This window comes from Panthera leo, chromosome A2 (genome assembly GCF_018350215.1).
Source record: "Panthera leo isolate Ple1 chromosome A2, P.leo_Ple1_pat1.1, whole genome shotgun sequence".
NCBI lineage: Eukaryota > Metazoa > Chordata > Mammalia > Carnivora > Felidae > Panthera > Panthera leo.
This window is the reverse complement of record NC_056680.1, coordinates 15,970,268-15,989,661: the sequence shown is the minus strand read 5'-3', so window position 1 is coordinate 15,989,661 and position 19,394 is coordinate 15,970,268. Positions and strand designations below refer to the sequence as shown.

The following is a 19,394-nucleotide window of genomic DNA, read 5'->3' as shown; positions in this document are numbered from 1 at the left end:
GGTCTCTGGGGTGCCCCTCACTGCTTCCTGCTGACCCCACATCATCTTCTAGCCATTGGACACTGCAAAAAAAAAAAAAAAATCCCACCCCTTTGGGATTTTGTATCTGCAAGGGCACTAAGGTGGAGAAGGAGTTGGGGACCAAGTGGTACCTGAATAATGGAAGCAAATGTTGTCCTTCACAGCACAGCACACACACCAAAGCCAGAGACAACACTGGGTCTGAGCCCTTGAGTGTGATGTAGTTAGTCTTGGCCCCCCCCACGAAAACAGACGGCACACACCCTTGCTGTGGAAAACACAAAGGTGAGAGGGGAAAAAACCCACCACCACAAAGAACCTGTCAGCACTGCCTAGAAATAAGCACACGTCACCTTCTGGTCCATAGATTTCCCATTTTTACTGGGCATACTCACACACACAATCTATTTTAAAATGGATTTTACAACACAAAGTTTTACCACCTGGTTTACAATGAAATACATGTATTGTGGACATTTTCTTTTTACAACAGTTAAAATACTTGCAAGGTATGGAGAAAACATAATTTCTTCTTCTTCTTCTTCTAATGTTTATCTACTTTTGAGAGAGAGAGACAGAGCGCAAGCAGGGGAGGGGCAGAGAGAGAAGGAGACACAGAATCGGAAGCAGGCTCCAGGCTCTGAGATGTCAGGACAGAGCCCGATGCGGGGCTTGAGCCCATGAATTGTGAGATCATGACCTGAGCCAAAGTCAGACGCTTAACTGACTGAACCACCCAGGAGCCCCTAAAGGTGAGATCTTGGTTGATTTTGGTCAACTCTACTCCTCAGTTTAGCCCCAGTTCCACATTAGGAGTAGCTTTTAATAATCTGAAGATAGAATTCAATTGTTTAAAGGAAACAGGAAGTCCTTGGTAAAGAAACATGTATCAAGAAACAGAACTTGGTCACAGTGTAGATATGGCTGACTTTTTTTTTTTTTTTTTTTTACAAAAGTTTTTTGGAGGAGAAGGCAGAGGAAAGTAGTTGGGACTTTAAGAAAGTGTTACGGACCGTGATGAAAATCCATCCGCTGTTTCAAGGCAACTAACAAATGATCATCTTCCAGTTAGGACATTAGGGTGACGGCCTTTACAGGTTATGGGGTTTGCATGGAAATACCCCATATGCCGGTGTCTGTTAACGGTAACTTTGTATAGCAAGGCAGATGCCAGCTAGAGAGAAAGTGATGCCCGAAGACGGTGCTAATTCTGGAGTCCTGGAAACCAGGAAGTGCTCATCCATCACGTGGCCATCTGAAAGGTAAGGACACTTGGTCATTAAAGGAAATCCCTCCACATGGCACATGGCATATCTACACCTGCCAAAAATCAGTTGGGACCCCACATTCGGTGAGTACAGGGTGCTCGTGGGACCAAACAGTACCGATTACGTGGAATTCAGACTCCCCTGAAAAACCATCTTTCAACACAGGTTGACATGGGTCTCCCGTTAACTTGGTTTTCCCTGGACACATGCCCTCACACCTGGAAAAGTACCCCAGCCGGTGACAATGGCAGGGATGCAGCCGAACTTGGTTAGGCGCGGATGCTAAGGAGACAGCACGTTTTGGGTCCCGAGTTCCAGGAAGAAAATATGGTCTCCACCTATCCATGCTTACCAAACACCTATCCTGGGCCTGACAGCCAGGATGTAAATGGAAAAGCCACAATCCCCGCCTGGGTCAGGGGTCCCATCTTGTACTCAAGTGAAGCATTTGCCTTCATTTCATTTCTGGACTTGACCATTTGCAGTTTCTAACATCTACACGGTCAGAATACGGGAGGCCTCTGAACTTGGGTGCACCTAGAAATCTGGCTCAGGTCAGGGTGAGGAGAGAACCCTCTCGACTCTTGTTCTCCCCCGGGTCCCTGCCCTTCTTGTTATTGTTTTCCTCAAATCAATACAAATCAGCAAGGTGACAAGGTTGAGACCATTCACCCGGGGATCCACGCGGGGGCCTTGGAGGATCCATGAGCTTCTCAAGGAGCGAGAGGGAGGTCAAGCATCTGGTGGAATTCAAGGGCGTGAGGTGAAGTTGGGTGGGCACTGAATTGTCTGCTTGGGGCTTGCCTGGATCTCCCTGCCCAAATGGAGAGCATCTCTTGGTGTTTAAGAGGCCAAGCGTTGCTTGTTTACTTTTCGCAGAAGTCCACATACGATAAAATGTCAAACAGGCTTGAAATAACTGTCTCCACCTCGAAGGCGACATTTCTGAGGCAGTGAATATAAAATAAATAGAAAGGACGCGCACGTGCCCACCCCACCTGGGGTCCTCGGTGCTTTCACAAGCACAATCTGGCTGCCAGGGTCTGGCAAGCCATGAGCTAAGAGGAGAGACCCCGTTAACCCAGTGGCCACAGGCACCTAACTTGAAAGCGTGAAAGAGGGGGCTATCCGCTTACCACACCCGGGTAGAAATGTCTGAGGAAAGCAGTGAAGCCGGCCGTGCCAGCACTTACACATGGAACATCGCCTGGGCAGCCAGGCGCCATGGGGTACAGAGTCACAGTTCCTGAAAAGGAACAGATAAGGTGACGCCTATGGGTTTTCACCCTCACCTCTTTCCCCCTCCATCCACGCCCCCACCCCCAGCCCCTGCCTTAATGGCTTGCTTACTCTTTGCGTGAATCGTGCTCACAGTTCCGGCCATAGAAGGAGGGGGGGCAGGCACAGAAGGACCCCAGCATGCAGGTTCCCCCGTTCAGACAGCAGGTTCTGTTCAGCTCCTTACCTGAAATGGAAGAAGAGGCAGCTGGGAGGGTGGGGGAACTGAAAAGCTGAGGTCCTGGAAAAGCAAAGGTTAATACAGTGCTGAAGGCTTGGTCTTCCCAGTGCTTGGAGAGGTCTAAATATTGTGAAGCTTACAAAATAGGGCTCCGCTGTTTTCTTTTTTTTAAATTTATTTTTCAGAGAGACAGAGCACAAGTGGGGGAGGGGCAGAGAGAGAGGGAGACACAGAGCCGGAAGCAGGCTCCAGGCGCTGAGCTGTCAGCACAGAGCCCGACGCGGGGCTCGAACCCACAAACCGCGAGATCATGACCTGAGCTGAAGTCAGAGGCTTAACCGACTGAGCCACCCGGGCGCCCCAGGACTCTGCTTTTTTGATGTTGCTTTGCTATCGCGCCTCTGCTTTTTTTCATGCTCAGGCCAGGGGTGGTTCCCAGAGAAGCAAGGGGGAAACCGCGTCCCAGGGAGGTGAAATGCACACTGTTGGTCTGGCCTCCAGAGCCAAGTTCAGTCCAACCATCCACCTGGCTCCAGCATCAGGTGGCCACTCAGGAGAAAGAGCATCAGAAAGACAGGAAGCCCGGGGGACCAGGACGGGGAGAGCGCGCTGCAGATCTAAGGCAGGTAGGTCTTACTGTCCTGGATTCCTAGGGACGGCACCAACTGCAAAGATCGATGGCGAATTGCAGTCTCCTCCAGGGACCGAAGGCCGTTATCTCTCCAGGCGGGGTCTCCCTGAGGGGGACGTGCAAGTTCACGGGGGTGGCCCAACCCTGAAGGACAAAATTAGCTTGGTGGGGTCAGTATTTCAGGCCACGTGAGAATTGCTACCGATCAAAATAAAAGTCCCTCACCGGCTGCGGCGGCGAATTCCGGTTCAAACGCTTTGGAAATGGCCACGATCAAAATCACACTGGGAGGAGGAAATCAAACATCCGTTAGCAAAACAAAGCAAATCAAGCTCTTCGAGTTAACACCTGGGCTTTCTCAACACGAGGACAAGACCACAGACCACTAGGGAGAAAATGTAGAACTCCACCTTTGTTTTTCTTTCCTTTCTTTTTAAATGGCTAATTCATCAAACAGCAGAAAGAATGATGAGAATAAAAGCCGCCTAAAAGCCAGTTCTTTCCAATATGTATTATGACTTCATAGGCTCTGTCCTCATATACACATAATTTTAAGTAGGCGAAAATCTCTTGGCTTCGATTTCACAAATGACGCCATAACATTCTGCGCAATTGATGAATCACATCTCACAAACTATTTCATTTAAACCAGTCACTTAGAAGACTTTAAGGTTCGGACAATCCCTTCCCCACCCCCATCGTTCTTCAGGGTTTTGCAAGTATCGAATCTGTCTGTGCCTTTCAACTTTTTAGAAGCAGATTTTTCATTTGGTTGTGACACCGAGCTTTTCCTACACAAGAGAGGAAAGCCCTAGTCATTTCATAGATGGCGCCATTACCCCCATTGAAAAAGTTCAAAGCCAACAGGCAACGCTGGATGGAACTCTTAAGTGTGAAGTTCCAGGTCTCTCGGGAAAAACAGCATCACCGCTGGCAGCCCTTTTAAGGTTCGCGCGGGATGAAGTCAAATGACAGAGAGGCGCAGACCATTATCTCTGAAGCTGGTAAGCTCTAGTGGTCAAAAGTTCACATTCAAGATGGGTTCATACCTGCAAGAGAGGCGCTCCATGCTTCTGCGGTCCATAGCTCCTAACACGCTAGGGGGGACGATGTCAGCATGGCTTTAACTCACAGCCGTTGCTAGAACACCTAAAGGAAAACATGGATTTCCTGAAGCGAAAATGGGAATCTAGAAAGAAGGGTATCCCAGATGAGAATTACACTTTGCCCAGAAGTTCTTAGGAGAAGCAGGAACCAGGATGTCTGGGGAGACTGGGGGCTCATCGCCGAGCTCGGTCCTGAGGAATGCTTTGACCTAAGCCGGGGATCAGCCTTGCTGGGGGCTCTCCTTCCTCAACGACCACGCAGGGCGCCAGGGAGGGCCCTCAGGTGGGTTCGGAGGCGGAGACCCAAGCCCATTACCATGGAAACCTCCCGGGGGCTGAGGTAGGAGGCGGTGAAGCCCTGGGACAAAGAGAGAAAAGGTGGGGTCTTATAAAGCTGGTTAACTAGCCCTTAGGTCTCTATAATTAGTTGCCATTTAAAAACAACAGATTTACTCTTAAAAAAAAAAACAAAAAACAAATCAATGATTCTGTCCAGTTGGTGATTCCAGATTGGAGGAGCGGTGGAAAGGGACTGCTTTAATCAGGAAACCCTCGACACCTCGGACGGGTCCCTCAAGGAGGTTGACATGTGTTAGGTTTTACCTGAAACTTGCTTTCATCTTTGTTTTCCCCCAAAAAAGGTGTGTTGAGCCCAGTGCTTGGCCTTGGGTGTACTTAGGCGGCCCGGTTGGGCGTGTCTCCGCCAGCGGGAGGAGAAACGCGGGGAAACTCTCAAAAGGGGAAGTTCAGGGTCGCCAGGGGTCCCTGGGGGCTCCCGACCTCCTGCGGGGAAGCGTAAATTCCAGGCGGCTCAAATTGGGGGTGGAGTCTCCTCCGGGCTCCCCATGACACTGCAATTAACCCCCTACCCCCCCAGCCGTAATTTGGTGGCTCCTCAGAGCCCCAGACCCTGCGGCCGGAGAGGCGTGTCCAGAGCCGGAGTCCCCACCTAACATCTCTGTGCCCCGGATGATGTCGTTCGTTACTAAATACATACAAAGTCATGGGTAGTTTCCAACTACCCTTTAATTCTCGTTTCCAAAGGACAAGCCTGCCGTTTGCCTAACGTTGCGAGCACACAGGTGGGAGGCTTTTCTGTGCTTCTGTTTTCACCCTTCTCTGTCCACTGAGTTCACACTTTGGCAGGAGTGGGCAGCATCGGGGCCATTTCAGCATCGGTGTCCCCCGTGCGCGCAGGCCATGGCACAGGTGCTGAGAGGCGCCCTGGTTTGCTTCCACACCTGCATCTTGGGGGAATTAAATTTGACATATTTTTTTTTTACAGGGTGGGAGGGCCCCACCAGAGCAATGGTTGGGTGCAGCCCAGTCACCTGAGGGGCTATTCAGTTCTCTCCGAGCTTCAGCTCGACGTGTGGCCTTTTGACTTGTTAAATGCTTCGGGCGACACGCTGAGTTTCCCTGCGGACGGGGGGTCTCAGCTTGAAGCTCTGGGAGCTGGATGTGGGGGGAGGGCAGCGATGAGGAGAATGCTAATCACCCAACCCCAGGAACTGCCAGGAAGCCAAGAAAGTACAGACAGGCAACACCTCCTGTTTTCACGCTTCGCTTCAGGGCGCTTTGCAGACACTACCTTTTTTTTTTTTTTTTTTAACAAATTGAAGGTTTTCGGCAACATTGCTTTGGCCAGTGGTTCCCCCCACCCCCCATCCGTCTTTCTCCCTCTCCTCGGGCCTCCCTGTTCCCTGAGACACAATATTGACTTCAGGCCAGTGAATAACCCTACCGTGGCCTCTGAGTGTTCAAGGGAAGGGAAGAGTCCCGTGTCTTTCCCTTCAAATCAAAAGCTTAGCGAAGAAGGCGCGTCCAAAGCCGACATAGGCTGAGAGCTAAGCCTCCTTTGCCCAACAGTTAGCCAAGCTGTGACTGCGACGGGAAAAAGGAAAAGTTCTTGAAGGAAAATGAAAGGTGCCCCTCCAGGGGACACACGGATGATACGAAAGCTGATAGGGAGAAAGCTTTTCCAGCCAGGAAATGCCTGGCCCTGGAATTGCCTGCTTAAAGGGTGGGCACTTCAAATCATCTTCCAGGAAGGTTGCACCAGTCTCCTCTCCCCCGCCCACCTAGGCTCCCTTCCCCTCTGTCCTCGCCAGCTGGCTGCAGAAAGCACCTTAATTTGTACCAATTCTGTGTCCGAAAATAGTATCTCGTGGTTTGCATTCACATCCTCTCCAGGTTTTATTGGATGTTGTGTTTCTTTCTCTACGAGCTGCCAGATAGTTCTTAGAACGAACTTGAACTGACCTCTTTCTTGCCATTTGCTCCGGGAAGCCCTTTCCTGAGGACAGTCCTCCCTTCCCTGGCTTCCGGTTAGGCCGGAGCCCCGACCCGGCGCCCGCTGCTGGAGTTGACCTCGTCTTAGCCACACTGTATTGTGAGCTGCTTATTTTCAGGTCTTTCACCAACCCGTCCCCCAGTGCCTTGTGCCCCAGACGAGGAGGTCCAGAGACCTGGTCAGCCCAGCATCGCAGCTTCCCCGGCCACTTGTGCAGCGTGACCTTGGGCTGCCTTCCCTCCGGCTAATTTCACTCCGCCTGCCCCATCCCCGGGGGGACAGAAATACGTCTCAGCCGTCGCTTCGGGAGGGGGTGGGGTGGGGCGAGGGCAAGGTCTTTGAGAGGCACCACCGGAGGACAACTTGCTTGCCCCATCTCGGGCCGGGAAGTCCAACAAAGCACGCCCCTCCCCCAGACAGTGAAGGGAAGAAAAGGAAATCCCAAGTTCTCCACACTCTGCTGATTCCGGGCAACTTATTCGGGACAGCTGACTGTATATAAGACAAGATAATCTCGATGCGCTTACCGGAAGTCTGATTTAGGCTTTTAGCCATGTCTACGGTTTAGAATGCTTTCCCACCAAAACTGTTCTCCTGCCAATCAAATTCAACAAATATTGACTGACCGGCTACTGTGTGCTGAGCGCAGTGGGGGAGACAGAGATCTCCGGCTCCCTAATCACCGGCTCCTTCCGTCATAAGACAAGCCCAGAAATCTACGCCAAGTGCCATTTTAGTTTCCCCCCCCCCCCCAAAAAAAAAATGCTGATGGAGAGGGAACACCGACCGAGTCATGGCTCCAGCAGAGCGGTGGGGGGTCACAAGACCTGGAGAATCTCATTTCAAAGCGCTTCTTAAGTGGATTTTGGATTTGATTGCATCCGGGCATTCTTCACAGCTCTGAATGGTTTTGAAATGGATTAAAAGCAAGTGGAAGTTGAAGGCCGAAATGCAAATCCCAAGCCGAATCAGAAATGGATTCAAGTGAGCTTTCCCCTGTGCAAATGACCCTGGGCACTCTGAAGCGTGCCCAGATCTGGAAACCGTCCGAGCCAGGCTGGACTTCTGACCTACGGTAATCGTGATCCATAATCACTGGAAGTTGTGTTAACCCAGTAAGTTTGTGAGAATTTCTTACACAGCAATATAGAAGGAAGGCAAACACTTTCAGACTTTTTTAAATTGAAGTATATCATGCATTCATCAACATGTACAAAAAAACAAGGGTTATAGGTTAATAAATGATTCCAAAGTGCCACATAACTACTACCTAGGTCAAGAATAAGACTATTGCTTGGGGCGCCTGGGTGGCTCAGTCGGATAAGCGTCCGACTTCGGCTCAGGTCATGATCTCACGGTTCATAGGTTCAAGCCCTGCGTTGGGCTCTGTGCTGACAGCTCAGAGCCCGGATCCTGCTTGGGATTCTGTGTCTACCCTTCCCCTTCTCGCACCCTGTCTCTGTCTCTCTCAAAAATAAATAAACATTGGGGCGCCTGGGTGGCGCAGTCGGTTAAGCGTCCGACTTCAGCCAGGTCACGATCTCGCGGTCCGTGAGTTCGAGCCCCGTGTCAGGCTCTGTGCTGATGGCTCGGAGCCTGGAGCCTGTTTCCGATTCTGTGTCTCCCTCTCTCTCTGCCCCTCCCCCGTTCATGCTCTGTCTCTCTCTATCCCAAAAATAAATAAAAAACGTTGAAAAAAAAAAAATAAATAAACATTAAGAAATTTTTAAAAAAATAATAAGAATATGACTAGAACCCCAGAAATCCACTTCCCAGTTCCCGAAAGCCGACTACTTTTCTCATTCCTAATCCCAAAGATTGGTTTCTCCAGGGTTTGGAACTTTATGTGATCATAAGTGAGTATGTATGTCTGCTTCTCTCTGCTCAACATCATGCAGGTGAGATCCGTCCATGCTGGGTGTAGAACTTCGCTCATATTCATTCCTGCAGAATATCCATTGCACTGAATCTACACAAAGACTCAACACCGCTTATTGAAAAGATCATTCTTACATTTCCGCTCTACAATGCCATTTTCTTTTTTAAATTTTTATTTATTTTTGAGAGAGAAAGAGCGTGAGCAGGAGAGGGGTGGAGAGAGAGGGAGACAGAATCCGAAGCAGGCTCCAGGCTCTGAGCTGTTACAGCACAGAGCCGGTTGTGGGGCTCGAACCCATGGACCGTGAGATCATGACCTGAGCTGAAGTCGGACACTTAACCGACTAAGCCACCCAGAGGCCCCTCTACAATGTTGTTTTCATCAGGAATCATTTGTTCACATGTTGTGAGGTTTCTGTTTGTTTGTTTGCTTGTTTTTTAATGTCTTATTCTGTTGCCTTATTCTGTTTGGTTAGTCTCTGTCTCTTCTTGTAGAATACACACACACACACACACACACACACACACACACACACACAATATATTATTCACCAATAACATGATTCTACATGTAGACAACCCAAAATAATCTAGAGATGAACTGTGGGGCTTGATAAGTGTTCTGAGCATAATTAAGTTGTCCCAAAATGTATATGTTGAAGTCCTAACCCGTACTAACTCAGAAATGAGTGTTGGAAACAGGGCCTTTGGTGAGGTGGTTAAGGTAAAATGATCTCACATGAATGGGCCCTAACCCAGTATGACGGGCGTCCTTATAAGAAGAGGAGATTAGGGCAGAGGTGTGTGCACACACAGAGGGAGGGTCCCGCGAGCACCCGGGGAGAAGATGCCCATCTGCAAGCCAAGAAGAGAAGCCTCAGAAGAAACCAGACCTGCCGACGCCTTGATCTTGGACCTCTAGCCTCCAGCACTGTGAGAAAAGACCTATCTGTTGTTTAAGGCACTCAGTCTGTGGTATTTGCTATGGCAGCCTGAGCAAACTTACATAATAAGTAGATTTCACAAGGGTATCGGATACAAGGTCAACAATGAGAAGTCTGCCACCTGGAACAGGGCCACCACTCAACCATGCTGGCAACTTGACCTTGGACTTCCAGCTTCCAGAGCTGTGAGAAATGGATTTCTGCTGTGTATACGCCACCCCGTCTACAGTGCTCTATTACAGCAGCCTGAACAGACGGAGACGGTATGTGAACAGACACACTGACGATAAATCTGACAGCATAAGGCCACAAGGGGACTTAATCGGAAAGACAGCACAGGACACCAAGCAGACTAGCTGGTCCAGAACTGGATCCTTCAGGGTAGAACAAGGCTATGGTGAATTCAAGATTTTAATAATAGGGGGAAAAAAGGGCATTTTCCCCATCTCGGTTTCTGAATATGTATTGACCTTTTTCCTTATCCACTCATGAAAATCACCAGATCTCAAGTCCATTGTCTTATCCAGTCTCTAGATAAGCCATTCAGGTGTTCCTGAGCGGATCCCACCCCCACCCCCCGCCTCCCCCTGGCTCTATACAGGCTCAGGTGTAGTTGGATCAAGATTGGCCATTGATGTGGACCTTGTTTATGAAGGAGTATTTGCAGATGTTCTTTTCGTCCATGTTCTAGGTCACGCTGTGCCAGACTGATGCCAACACCCAAGGCCATGCCTCTTGGAGTTTCTCAACAGATATGTTTAATGCCAGTGAAAGGAGGAAGGTGAGTGCATACATTTAACCTGCTTTGAAGAGGTTACTAAACCCCAGCTTTGTCATCCTGCATTATCCTCATAAAATTGGCATATGAACACCTGCCCCACAGAGATGCCCGACTACAGGCTTTTTATATTTTTAAGCTGTCTTTTATCTTATCTTTATCAGGTAAAACACCTACTATCAGGCCGCCTGGGTGGATCAGCCGGTTAAGGGTTAAGCATCTGACTTGATTTCGGTTCAGGTCATGATGTCATAGTCGTGGGATTGAGACCCATGTCGGGCTCTGCAGTGACAGTGCAGAGCCTGCTTGGGATTCTGTCTCTTCCTTTCTCTCTGGCCCTCCCCTGTTCGTGCTCTCTCTCTCTCTCTCTCTCTCCCTCTCTCTGCCTCCCCTCAAAATAAATAAATAAACATTAAGAAAAAAGATAAACACCTACTAGAGTTGCGGCATATGTAGGCACTTGACATATGTCACTGCCTTTCTATCTCTCTCTCCCTCCTGAGGCAGGTGGACCGATGGTCCCACATTCATTCACTCTTCACTCCTACCGTGTGCCAGGTAACGAGCGAGGCGTGATGCCTTTCAGGATTCAAACAAACGATGGTTTCCATCCTCAGGCCGTCACAGTCAAGAGGAAATGGACATGTAATTAAGCACGTTTCATCAACGTTAGGGAGTCCGTGTTAATGATGCTGCGGTGGCAGGAAGAAGTGAGGGGCCACCTTTCTAGGGGGCGGAGGAGTCGGACAGGGGAACAGGCACTTGCAGAGCGAAGGCGCAGAAGCATGATGGCCTGGCTGAAGGAGGAGGCTGGAAGGGCAGGCGGAGCTGGAGAAGTGTGATGGGGGCCGGTGACGGTGACGTTAGTGGCAGGGGGAGGCCAGCAGGGGGAGGGTCCCAGAGACCGGGTACCCCATGAATTCTGCCTTTCGATGTAGCACTATGAAGAATCAAGCAGGGTTTCTCTCTCTCTCTCTCTCTCTGCCCCTCCCCCGCTCTCTCTCCCAAATATAAATAAATAACCTTAAGAAAAAAAGAAAAAAGAGATTCGTGTATAAAATAAACACAAACAGGCTCTGGACACCATACAGTATGTCAGAAAGGTCACTGGCATTGTGCATCACAGGCCTGAGACCGGGGGCCGTGTCCACCTGAGAACAGGGAATCCTTGGGCCTTGGAGCTTGGTCAGCGAAATGAACGGAGTAGTGCTTCTCTGCCAGTGTCGTGGCCAGCATGTCACCAGAGAACAGAAAACGCTGAGGACAGCAGTACATTAAGGACAGCAGTACATTTTATCTCCTGTTTTTGGTATTTTCCAAGGTTAGATATGTTATAAAGCACCTAGAACTGTTTCTGCCACGTTAAGGACAGCAGTACATTTTGTCTCCTGTTTTGTTTTTGGTATTTTCCAAGGTTAGATATGTTATAAAGCACCTAGAACTGTGCCTGGCCTATAGTAGGCACCCAAGAGTGTGAGCAATTATTTGTGTGTGTTTTGTCGTTTTGTCTTGACTTTGTGTTTCCTCTTTTTTTTTTTTTTTTTTTTTAATTTTTGAGACAGAGAGAGACAGAGCATGAACGGGGGAGGGTCAGAGAGAGAGGGAGACACAGAATCCGAAGCAGGCTCCAGGCTCTGAGCGGTCAGCCCAGAGCCTGACACGGGGCTCGAACTCACGGACCGCGAGATCATGACCTGGGGTGAAGTCGGCCGCTTAACCGACTGAGCCACCCAGGCGCCGGCGCCCCTGGCGTTCTTGATAATTACAGATCGGCTGAGTGGGAACCACCGAAGCATCCCTGAGTTTCTAGAGAGCCGATGCATTGGCAAAGTTCTCCTCCAGGGGGCGCTGGTCAGCAACACTGACTGCCGGCGGACCACAGGGCTGTTTGTTCTCGTCCGAGGTACAGATGACAGATGACGCGACTCCCTGCGGTGGACCTGGCACAGATCTGAGTTCTGGCCTCTTGCCGTTGAATAATTGTATTTGTGAAGAGGTTTGGCCTCCTCCCAGAGGAACACTAACCCCGTGAAAGTCTTCGAGAGGGTGCCACTTTCCGATCCTGGGTTCTCAGCGCTCTCTGTGGCCCATGCTGGCGGTGAGGGGAGCGGCCGTCAGGATGGCCCGCTGGGGTCACCCGGGTCTAGGCCCTGTTCTTTGGGGCGTACAGCCCAATAGAAATGTCACGCCAGCCTCACGTGGGATTTGCACTTTTCTGGCTAGCCACCTCGGCAAAGTGCAGAGAATCGGGTAAAATTAACTTTCATGGGGAGCCTGTGTGGCTCAGTCGGTTGAGCATCCGACTCTTGATTTCAGCTCAAGCCATGCTCTCATGTTTTGTGAGATCGAGCCCCGCTGTCAGCGCAGAGCCGGCTTGGGACTCTCTCTCTCCCTCTCTTTCTGCCCCTCCCTCCCTCGCTCGTTCTCTCTCTTTCTGTCTCTCAAAATAAATAAATACACATTTAAAAAAAATTATCTTCCATAATATATTTTAATTTAGCCCAATTGATCCCAGAGAGTAGCATTTGATCACGTAGTTAGTATGATTTACTATAAGAGGAGGGCCAGGGAAGCCTTCCTCAGCCCGGGGCGCCGTGCTTGAGGCTTCTAGGGCCGGGGCAGGTGAATTGGGCCCTCACCGCACGCCCCTACATGAGTGGGAAGCATTTTGCAACGGTCGCCGAAGTAGAATGAAACAGTTTATACCATTTGGGGTTTTTCATCCTTCTATCGTTGTGTCACGAAACGGGAATGACAGGCTTGTGACACCAGAGGTTTCCTTGGAAGAAGGCTTCGCAGTACGTGTGACTCAGTGTCCCCACAGAATGGGGGTGAGGAAAGCACTTGGTCCCTGGGGGTGCCGGGGTGCGCTTGCGTGTGGGACCCCCTCACACACGAGGCAGAGATGTAGGCCTCCCCTGGAGACGCTGCGGTCTGTGGATGTCGTGAGAGGCTCCCAGGCCCCCGGGGGCTGAATTGGACGAACAAGTGTCTGGTGGCTCAGTTGGTTGAGCGTCTGACATCGGCTCAGGTCATAATCTCTTGGTTCATGGGTTCAAGCCCCGGGTCAGGCTCTGTGCTGACAGCTCAGAGCCTGGAACCTGCTTCGGATTCTGCGTGTGTGTCTCTCTCTCTGCCCCTCCCCCACTCACTCTCTCACTCTCTCTCAAATATAAATAAACATTAAAAAAAAGAAAACTTGGGGCGCCTGGGTGGCTCAGTCGGTTAAGCGTCCGACTTCGACTCAGGTCATGATCTCACGGTCCGTGAGTTCGAGCCCCACGTGGGGCTCTGTACTGACAGCTCAGAGCCTGGAGCCCGCTTCAGATTCTGTGTCTCCCTCTCTCTCTGCCCCTCCCCTGCTCATGCTCTGTCTCTGTCTCAAAAATAAATAAAAGACATTTAAAAAAAACCAAAACAAAGACCCATGCGAGAGTCAGGGACTCAGGGGGACACTGGTGGGTGAAGACCACAGGCCACAGTCTTACGTGCTGCCCCCGGGAAGCTCAGAAGCTGGAAATGCTTTCTGGACACAGCCGAGAGATGCGGCCATCTGCACACGGTGAGTGCAATACAATAATAACAATTCCTTGTATTAACAGAAGTGCACTTTGTGCTTTAAAATACTTCCTGGTTCATATCGCTACCTGTGAATGAGAGGCTCTGTGGAACATGCTGGGATATGGACCACTGGACCTCACCCCAGACTTGCCGAGTCAGAACCTCCCAGCGGGGAAGGGTCCACCCAGGCCAAGCCCCCAAGGAGCCAGTCCCAGGTGCCACTGCACCAGACTGTGCTAATTCCACGTCCTTAGGGCCACTTGTGGTGTGGTCCTCCCAGACCAGCAGCTTTGGCATCGCCTGCGGCTTATTAGAGAGACGGACTCTCGGCCCCTCTCTGGCCTCCTGCGTCAGACTCTGTGTTTCGGTAAGATCCTAGGTGGTTTGGGTGGAGGGTTGCCAGATAAAATACAGGACACCCAGTCATATTTAAATTTCAGACAAACCACAAATAATTTTTAAGTATGACTCATGCAACATTAGAAACATACTCATATGAAAAAATGACTTGTGGTGTGTCCAAAATTCAAATGTAACTTGAAAGTATTTTTATTTGCTAAATTCCTGAGTCCTAGTTGGGTGCACATTATAGACTAAGGAGCCTGGGCTAAACAGTGTCCCGCTTCTCTAACTCTGGCGTCATAAAGGAAGCCCGTTGTATTTGAATGTGTTTGGGGGTGGGGGCAATATTTTTCCCTTTAAATATGATCGAGCTTTTGAATATGTAGCCCTCTTATAAATTGAAAAAGTATTTAAGCAGTGTTTGAACTGCAACTACCTTTTTCAATTTATATTCTTTGGTTCAGGATATCATAAACAAAACAAAAAACCAAATGAAACCATTACTAACTAGGTAACTTACATTATGTGTCAAAGGAGAAAGATACCATACAAATTCTAAGTAATGAGAAGCACATCCAACACGTGATTGGTATGATTTAATATTGTCCCAAGGATTTGGGGCACCTGGGTGGCTCAGTTCGTTAAGCGTCTGACTTTGCCTTGTGTCATGATCTCGTGGTTTGTGGGTTCCAGCCCTGAACTGGGTCCTCTGCTGTCAGCCCAGAGCCCACTTTAGATCCTCTGTCTCCCTCTCTCTCTGCCCCTCCCTTGTTCACCTGCTCTCTCTCTCAAAAATAAATAAAACATTAAAAAAGTATATTGTTGCAAAGATTTATCTGATTCTCATCAACTTGGTATACAATTTAAAAGGATAACTTATTGGGGCACCTGGGTGGCTCAGTCAGTTAAGCGTCTGACTTTGGCTCAGGTCATGATCTCAGAGTTCTTAGGTTTGAGCCCCGAGACGGACTCTGCTGACAGCTCAGAGCCTGGAACCTGCTTCGGATTCTGTGTTTCCCTCCCTCTCTGCCCCTACCCCACTTGTGCTCTCTCTCTCAAAATAAATAAACATTTAAAAATTAAAAAAGAAAAGAGTACACTTATGATGAGCCCGACGCGGGGCTCAAACTCACAAACCGCGAGATCATGACCTGAACCAAAGTCCGACGCTCAACCGACTGAGCCACCCAGGCGTCCCATAAATGTCCTCATAATCCCTATCACCTATTTCACCCATCCCCTCCATGTGCCTCCCCTCTGGTTAACCATCAGTGTGTTCTCTATCGTTAAGAGTCTATTTCTTTTTTTTTTTTTTTAATTTTTTTAAAATGTTTATTTATTTTTGAGACAGAGAGAGACAGAGCATGAACGGGGGAGGGGCAGAGAGAGAGGGAGACACAGAATCGGAAGCAGGCTCGAGGCTCTGAGCCATCAGCCCAGAGCCCGACGCGGGGCTCGAACTCACGGACCGTGAGATCGTGACCTGAGCTGAAGTCGGAGGCTTAACCGACTGAGCCACCCAGGCGCCCCTCTTTTTTAAAAAATTTTATTTATTATTGCTTCTCGGCCTTTTGGCTAAGATCACGTGTAAAAATTTTATTTATTTATTTATTTATTTATTTATATTTTAATTTACATCCAAGTTAGTTAGCATATAGTGCAATAATGATTTCAGGAGTAGATTCCAGTGACAAGAGTCTGTTTCTTGGTTTCTGTCTCTCTCTCTCTCTTTTCCCTTTGCTCATTTGTTTTGTTTCTTAAATTCCACATATGAGTGAAATGATAATGCTATTTGTCTTTCTCTGGTTGACTGGTTTCTCTTTGCGTGATACTCTCTAGCTCTTTCCATGTCATTGCAAATGGCAAGATTTCATTCTTTTTTATGGCTAAATAATATTCCATTATATATATATATATATATATATATATATATACACCACTGCTTCTTTGTCTGTTCATCTCTCCAGGGATACTTGGGCTGCTTCCATAATTTGGCTATTGTAAATAATGCTGCTGTGAACATAGCAGGTGCATGTATCCCTTTGAATTCGTGTTTTTGTATTTTTTAGGGAAATACCCAGTAGTGTGATTACTGGACCGTAGGGTAGTTCTATTGTTAATGCTTTGAGGAACCTCCACGCTGTTCTCCAGAGTGGCTGCACCAGTTTGCATTCCCACCAACAGCGCATGAGGGTTCCCTTTTCTTTGCATCCTCACCAACGCTCGTTGTTTTTTTGTGTTTTAGATTTTAGCCATTAAGACAGGTGTGAGGTGGTCTCTCACTGTGGCTTTGGTTTGTATTTCCCTGATGATCAGTGATGTTGAGCATCTTTTCATGTGTCTGTTGGCCATCTGGTTGTCTTCTTTGGAAAATGTCTGTTCATGTCTTCTGCCCATTTTTAATTGGATTATTTGGTTTTTGGGGGTGTTGAGTTGTATCAGTTTTTTATATATATTTTGAATACTGACCCATTATTGGATATGTCATTTGCAAATATTTGCTCCCATTTCATAGGTTGCCTTTTAGTTTTTTGATCACTTCCTTCATGGTGTAGAAGCTTTTATTTTGATGAGATGCCGATAGTTTATTTTTGCTTTTGTTGCCCTTGCCTCCCTTGTTTCCCTTCCCTTCCTTTTCTAGAAAAATGTTGCCAGGGCTGATGTCAGAGAAATTACTGCCTGTGCTGTCCTCTAGGATTTTTATGGTTTCAGGTCTCGCATGTAGGTCTTTAACCCATTTTGAGTTGATTTTTGTATACGGTGTAGCAAGTGGTCCAGGTTCCTTCTCCTGCATGTCGCTGTCCAGTTTTCCAGCCCCACTTGTTGAAGACACTGTATTTTTCCCATTGCATATTCTTTCCTGCTTTGTCGAAGATTAATTGCCCATATAACTGGGGGCTTGTTTCTGGTCTTTCTATTCTGTTCCATTGATCTAGGTGTCTGCTTTTGTGTCAGCACCATACTGTTTCGATGAGCATAGCTTTGTACGATAACTCGAAGTCTGGAATTGTGATGCCTCCAGCTTTGCTTTTCATTGTCAAGATTGCTTTGGCTATTTGGGGTCTTTTGTGTTTCCGTACACAGTTTAAGATTGTTTGCTCTCATTCTGTGAAAAATGCTGTTGGTATTTGGATAGGGATTGCATTAATAAAATGATAATTAAAAATTGTTTAATGTTTATTTGTTTTTGAGAGAGAGACAGGGTGTGAGCAGGGGAGGGGCAGAGAGAGGGAGACACAGAATCCGAAGCAGGCTCCAGGCTCTGAGCTGTCAGCACAGAGCCTGATGAGGGGCTCAAACTCACGAACTGTGAGATCATGACCTGAGCTGAAGTCGGACCCTTAACCGACTAAGCCACCCAGGCACTCCAATAAAATGATAATTTAATTATAAATGCCAACAAATAGAAGATGTTGCACACAGAAAATAGTCCTTTCAAAACCCAACTATTTTGTAATTATCTTGTCTATAGTAGGCAAAAGGTGTTTTTCTGTTTCAGATGATAGTGTATGAGGAGTCTGTGGCCATGAAGTGGGGGTTATATGGACCTCTGGGAACAGGCAGGGGTAGGGGCTGGGCGGGGGGATGTGGGGGTGGGGGATACAGTGAAGTGAGAGCAATTCCTGATGAACTGATCGTCAAATTGTCACAGTGTTGGTTGTTAGCAAAGCATCTTTGTCCAATTAGTAAGATCACCAAAGAGAACCCAAATTCACATGTTTTAGGAAATTTATTTATTTATTTTTTTAAGTTTATTTATTTATTTTGAGAGAGAGAGAGAGAGAGAGTGCACGAGCAGGGGAGGGGCAGAGAGAGAGGGGGACAGAGAGAGAGAGAGAGAGAGAGAATCCCAAGCAGGCTCCACACCATCAACGTGGAGCCCAACACGGGGCTTGAACTCACAAATCGTACGATCGTGACCTGAGCCGAAACCAAGACTCGGGCGCTTAACCGACTGAGCCACTGAGGCACCCCTGTTTTAGGAAATTTAAAAGAAAAAAAGGGGAACTCCAGATCTCTGATATCTGTGGCTTCAAACACGGAAAACAGTTTTACCTTCCCTGGGTCCTATCCCTTTCTGATCCCCCGTTTTGTTCGGTTCTTAGCTTGGAGTGCTAAGAGCACGGGGCCCCTTCCCTGTTTCTCTGGCCTCTTGGGCTCGATGCACTCCAGGATGGCTAGCGTACAAAAGGCCGTGCGGTCTGTACGGGAGGCGCAGTAACCCTGGGTTACAGGGCTCGAATTGGCCGGCTCGTCGTTTGCTCTGGGCCAAGCCCTCCCCTCTGAACTGTGTTTTGTCTCATGCCGGGCTGAGTCACATAGAATAGATAGATAGTTTATCAGCACATGTCCTACAGATCATATTCTCGACTGACAAATATAGCCCGTTAGCGCACAGGCCGGAGGCTCCAGTGTGTGTGGCTGCTGTGGGTGTCAACAATACTCCACAGCCCGGATTTCACCTGGCAGGCAGCGGGCAGGGGCCGGGACTGCGGCGCTCTCACGGGTAGGTGGCTGTCGTGGGCGTGGGGACGTGGGGGGAAATGGGAACGAGGGGGCTTGTGCACCTGCTGGTGGGAGGCTGGGGGGCAGTGCCTCCTTGTTTATGTCTTTCCCACTGTGCCGTGCATGGCAGGACCCTGGCAAACATCCCCAGTGGAACATGGTGGGGGGGTGTGGATTAGCAATTTATCTGCATTTTAGGGCAAGAAATGGAACTGAATGGAGAAGGAGAGACTGTGGCAGAGGTGGGTGGTGCCCGGAAAGGCTGCCGCTGTGGCGGGGGGGGGGGTCCCCAAGATTCTTGCTCCTGGTTTGTGAGTCTTTCCCAGGACACTGCCCTGGTGCCCGCGGCTGAGCTCAAAATGTTCCGGTCCAAAGTGCTGTCTAGGGGGAGATAAATCAACTTTGTTTGTGTCTTCGGTGCCCTGAAAGGGATGATTGACATCTGGGGGTGGGGGGTACACTTTCCTTCTGGGGATTGGCTCCCCGCTCTCCAGAGAGAGAGGGCGAGGGTGGAAAAGGGATCGGAGACCCAGAGGAAAACCATCTGGCTTTGTGAGCAGCTCAGCTGTGCTGGCGGCTCTTCTCCACCAAATCCTCTCCGGAAACT

The 19,394-nt window shown here is 48.9% G+C and overlaps 2 protein-coding genes across 2 annotated transcripts in view; one reads left to right on the top strand and one right to left on the bottom strand.

Moving 5' to 3' along the window:
• Positions 1 to 1,015: 1,015 nt before the first annotated feature.
• TDGF1 (teratocarcinoma-derived growth factor 1) lies at positions 1,016 to 4,511 on the bottom strand. The gene is made up of 6 exons (XM_042927509.1): positions 4,429 to 4,511; positions 3,605 to 3,663; positions 3,386 to 3,523; positions 2,640 to 2,754; positions 2,426 to 2,535; positions 1,016 to 1,276 (listed from the first exon to the last, which is right to left on the bottom strand). The coding sequence occupies exons 1-6, from the start codon at positions 4,461 to 4,463 to the stop codon at positions 1,161 to 1,163; spliced, it is 573 nt and encodes a 190-aa protein (XP_042783443.1). The 5' UTR covers positions 4,464 to 4,511; the 3' UTR covers positions 1,016 to 1,160.
• Positions 4,512 to 18,751: 14,240 nt separating this feature from the next.
• Positions 18,752 to 19,394, top strand: part of LRRC2 (leucine rich repeat containing 2) — a 36,876-nt gene continuing 36,233 nt past the window's right edge. The window contains exon 1 of the mRNA XM_042927508.1: positions 18,752 to 18,788. The gene's annotated coding sequence lies outside the window, so the exon portion shown is untranslated. The remainder of the gene's footprint in view (positions 18,789 to 19,394) is intronic.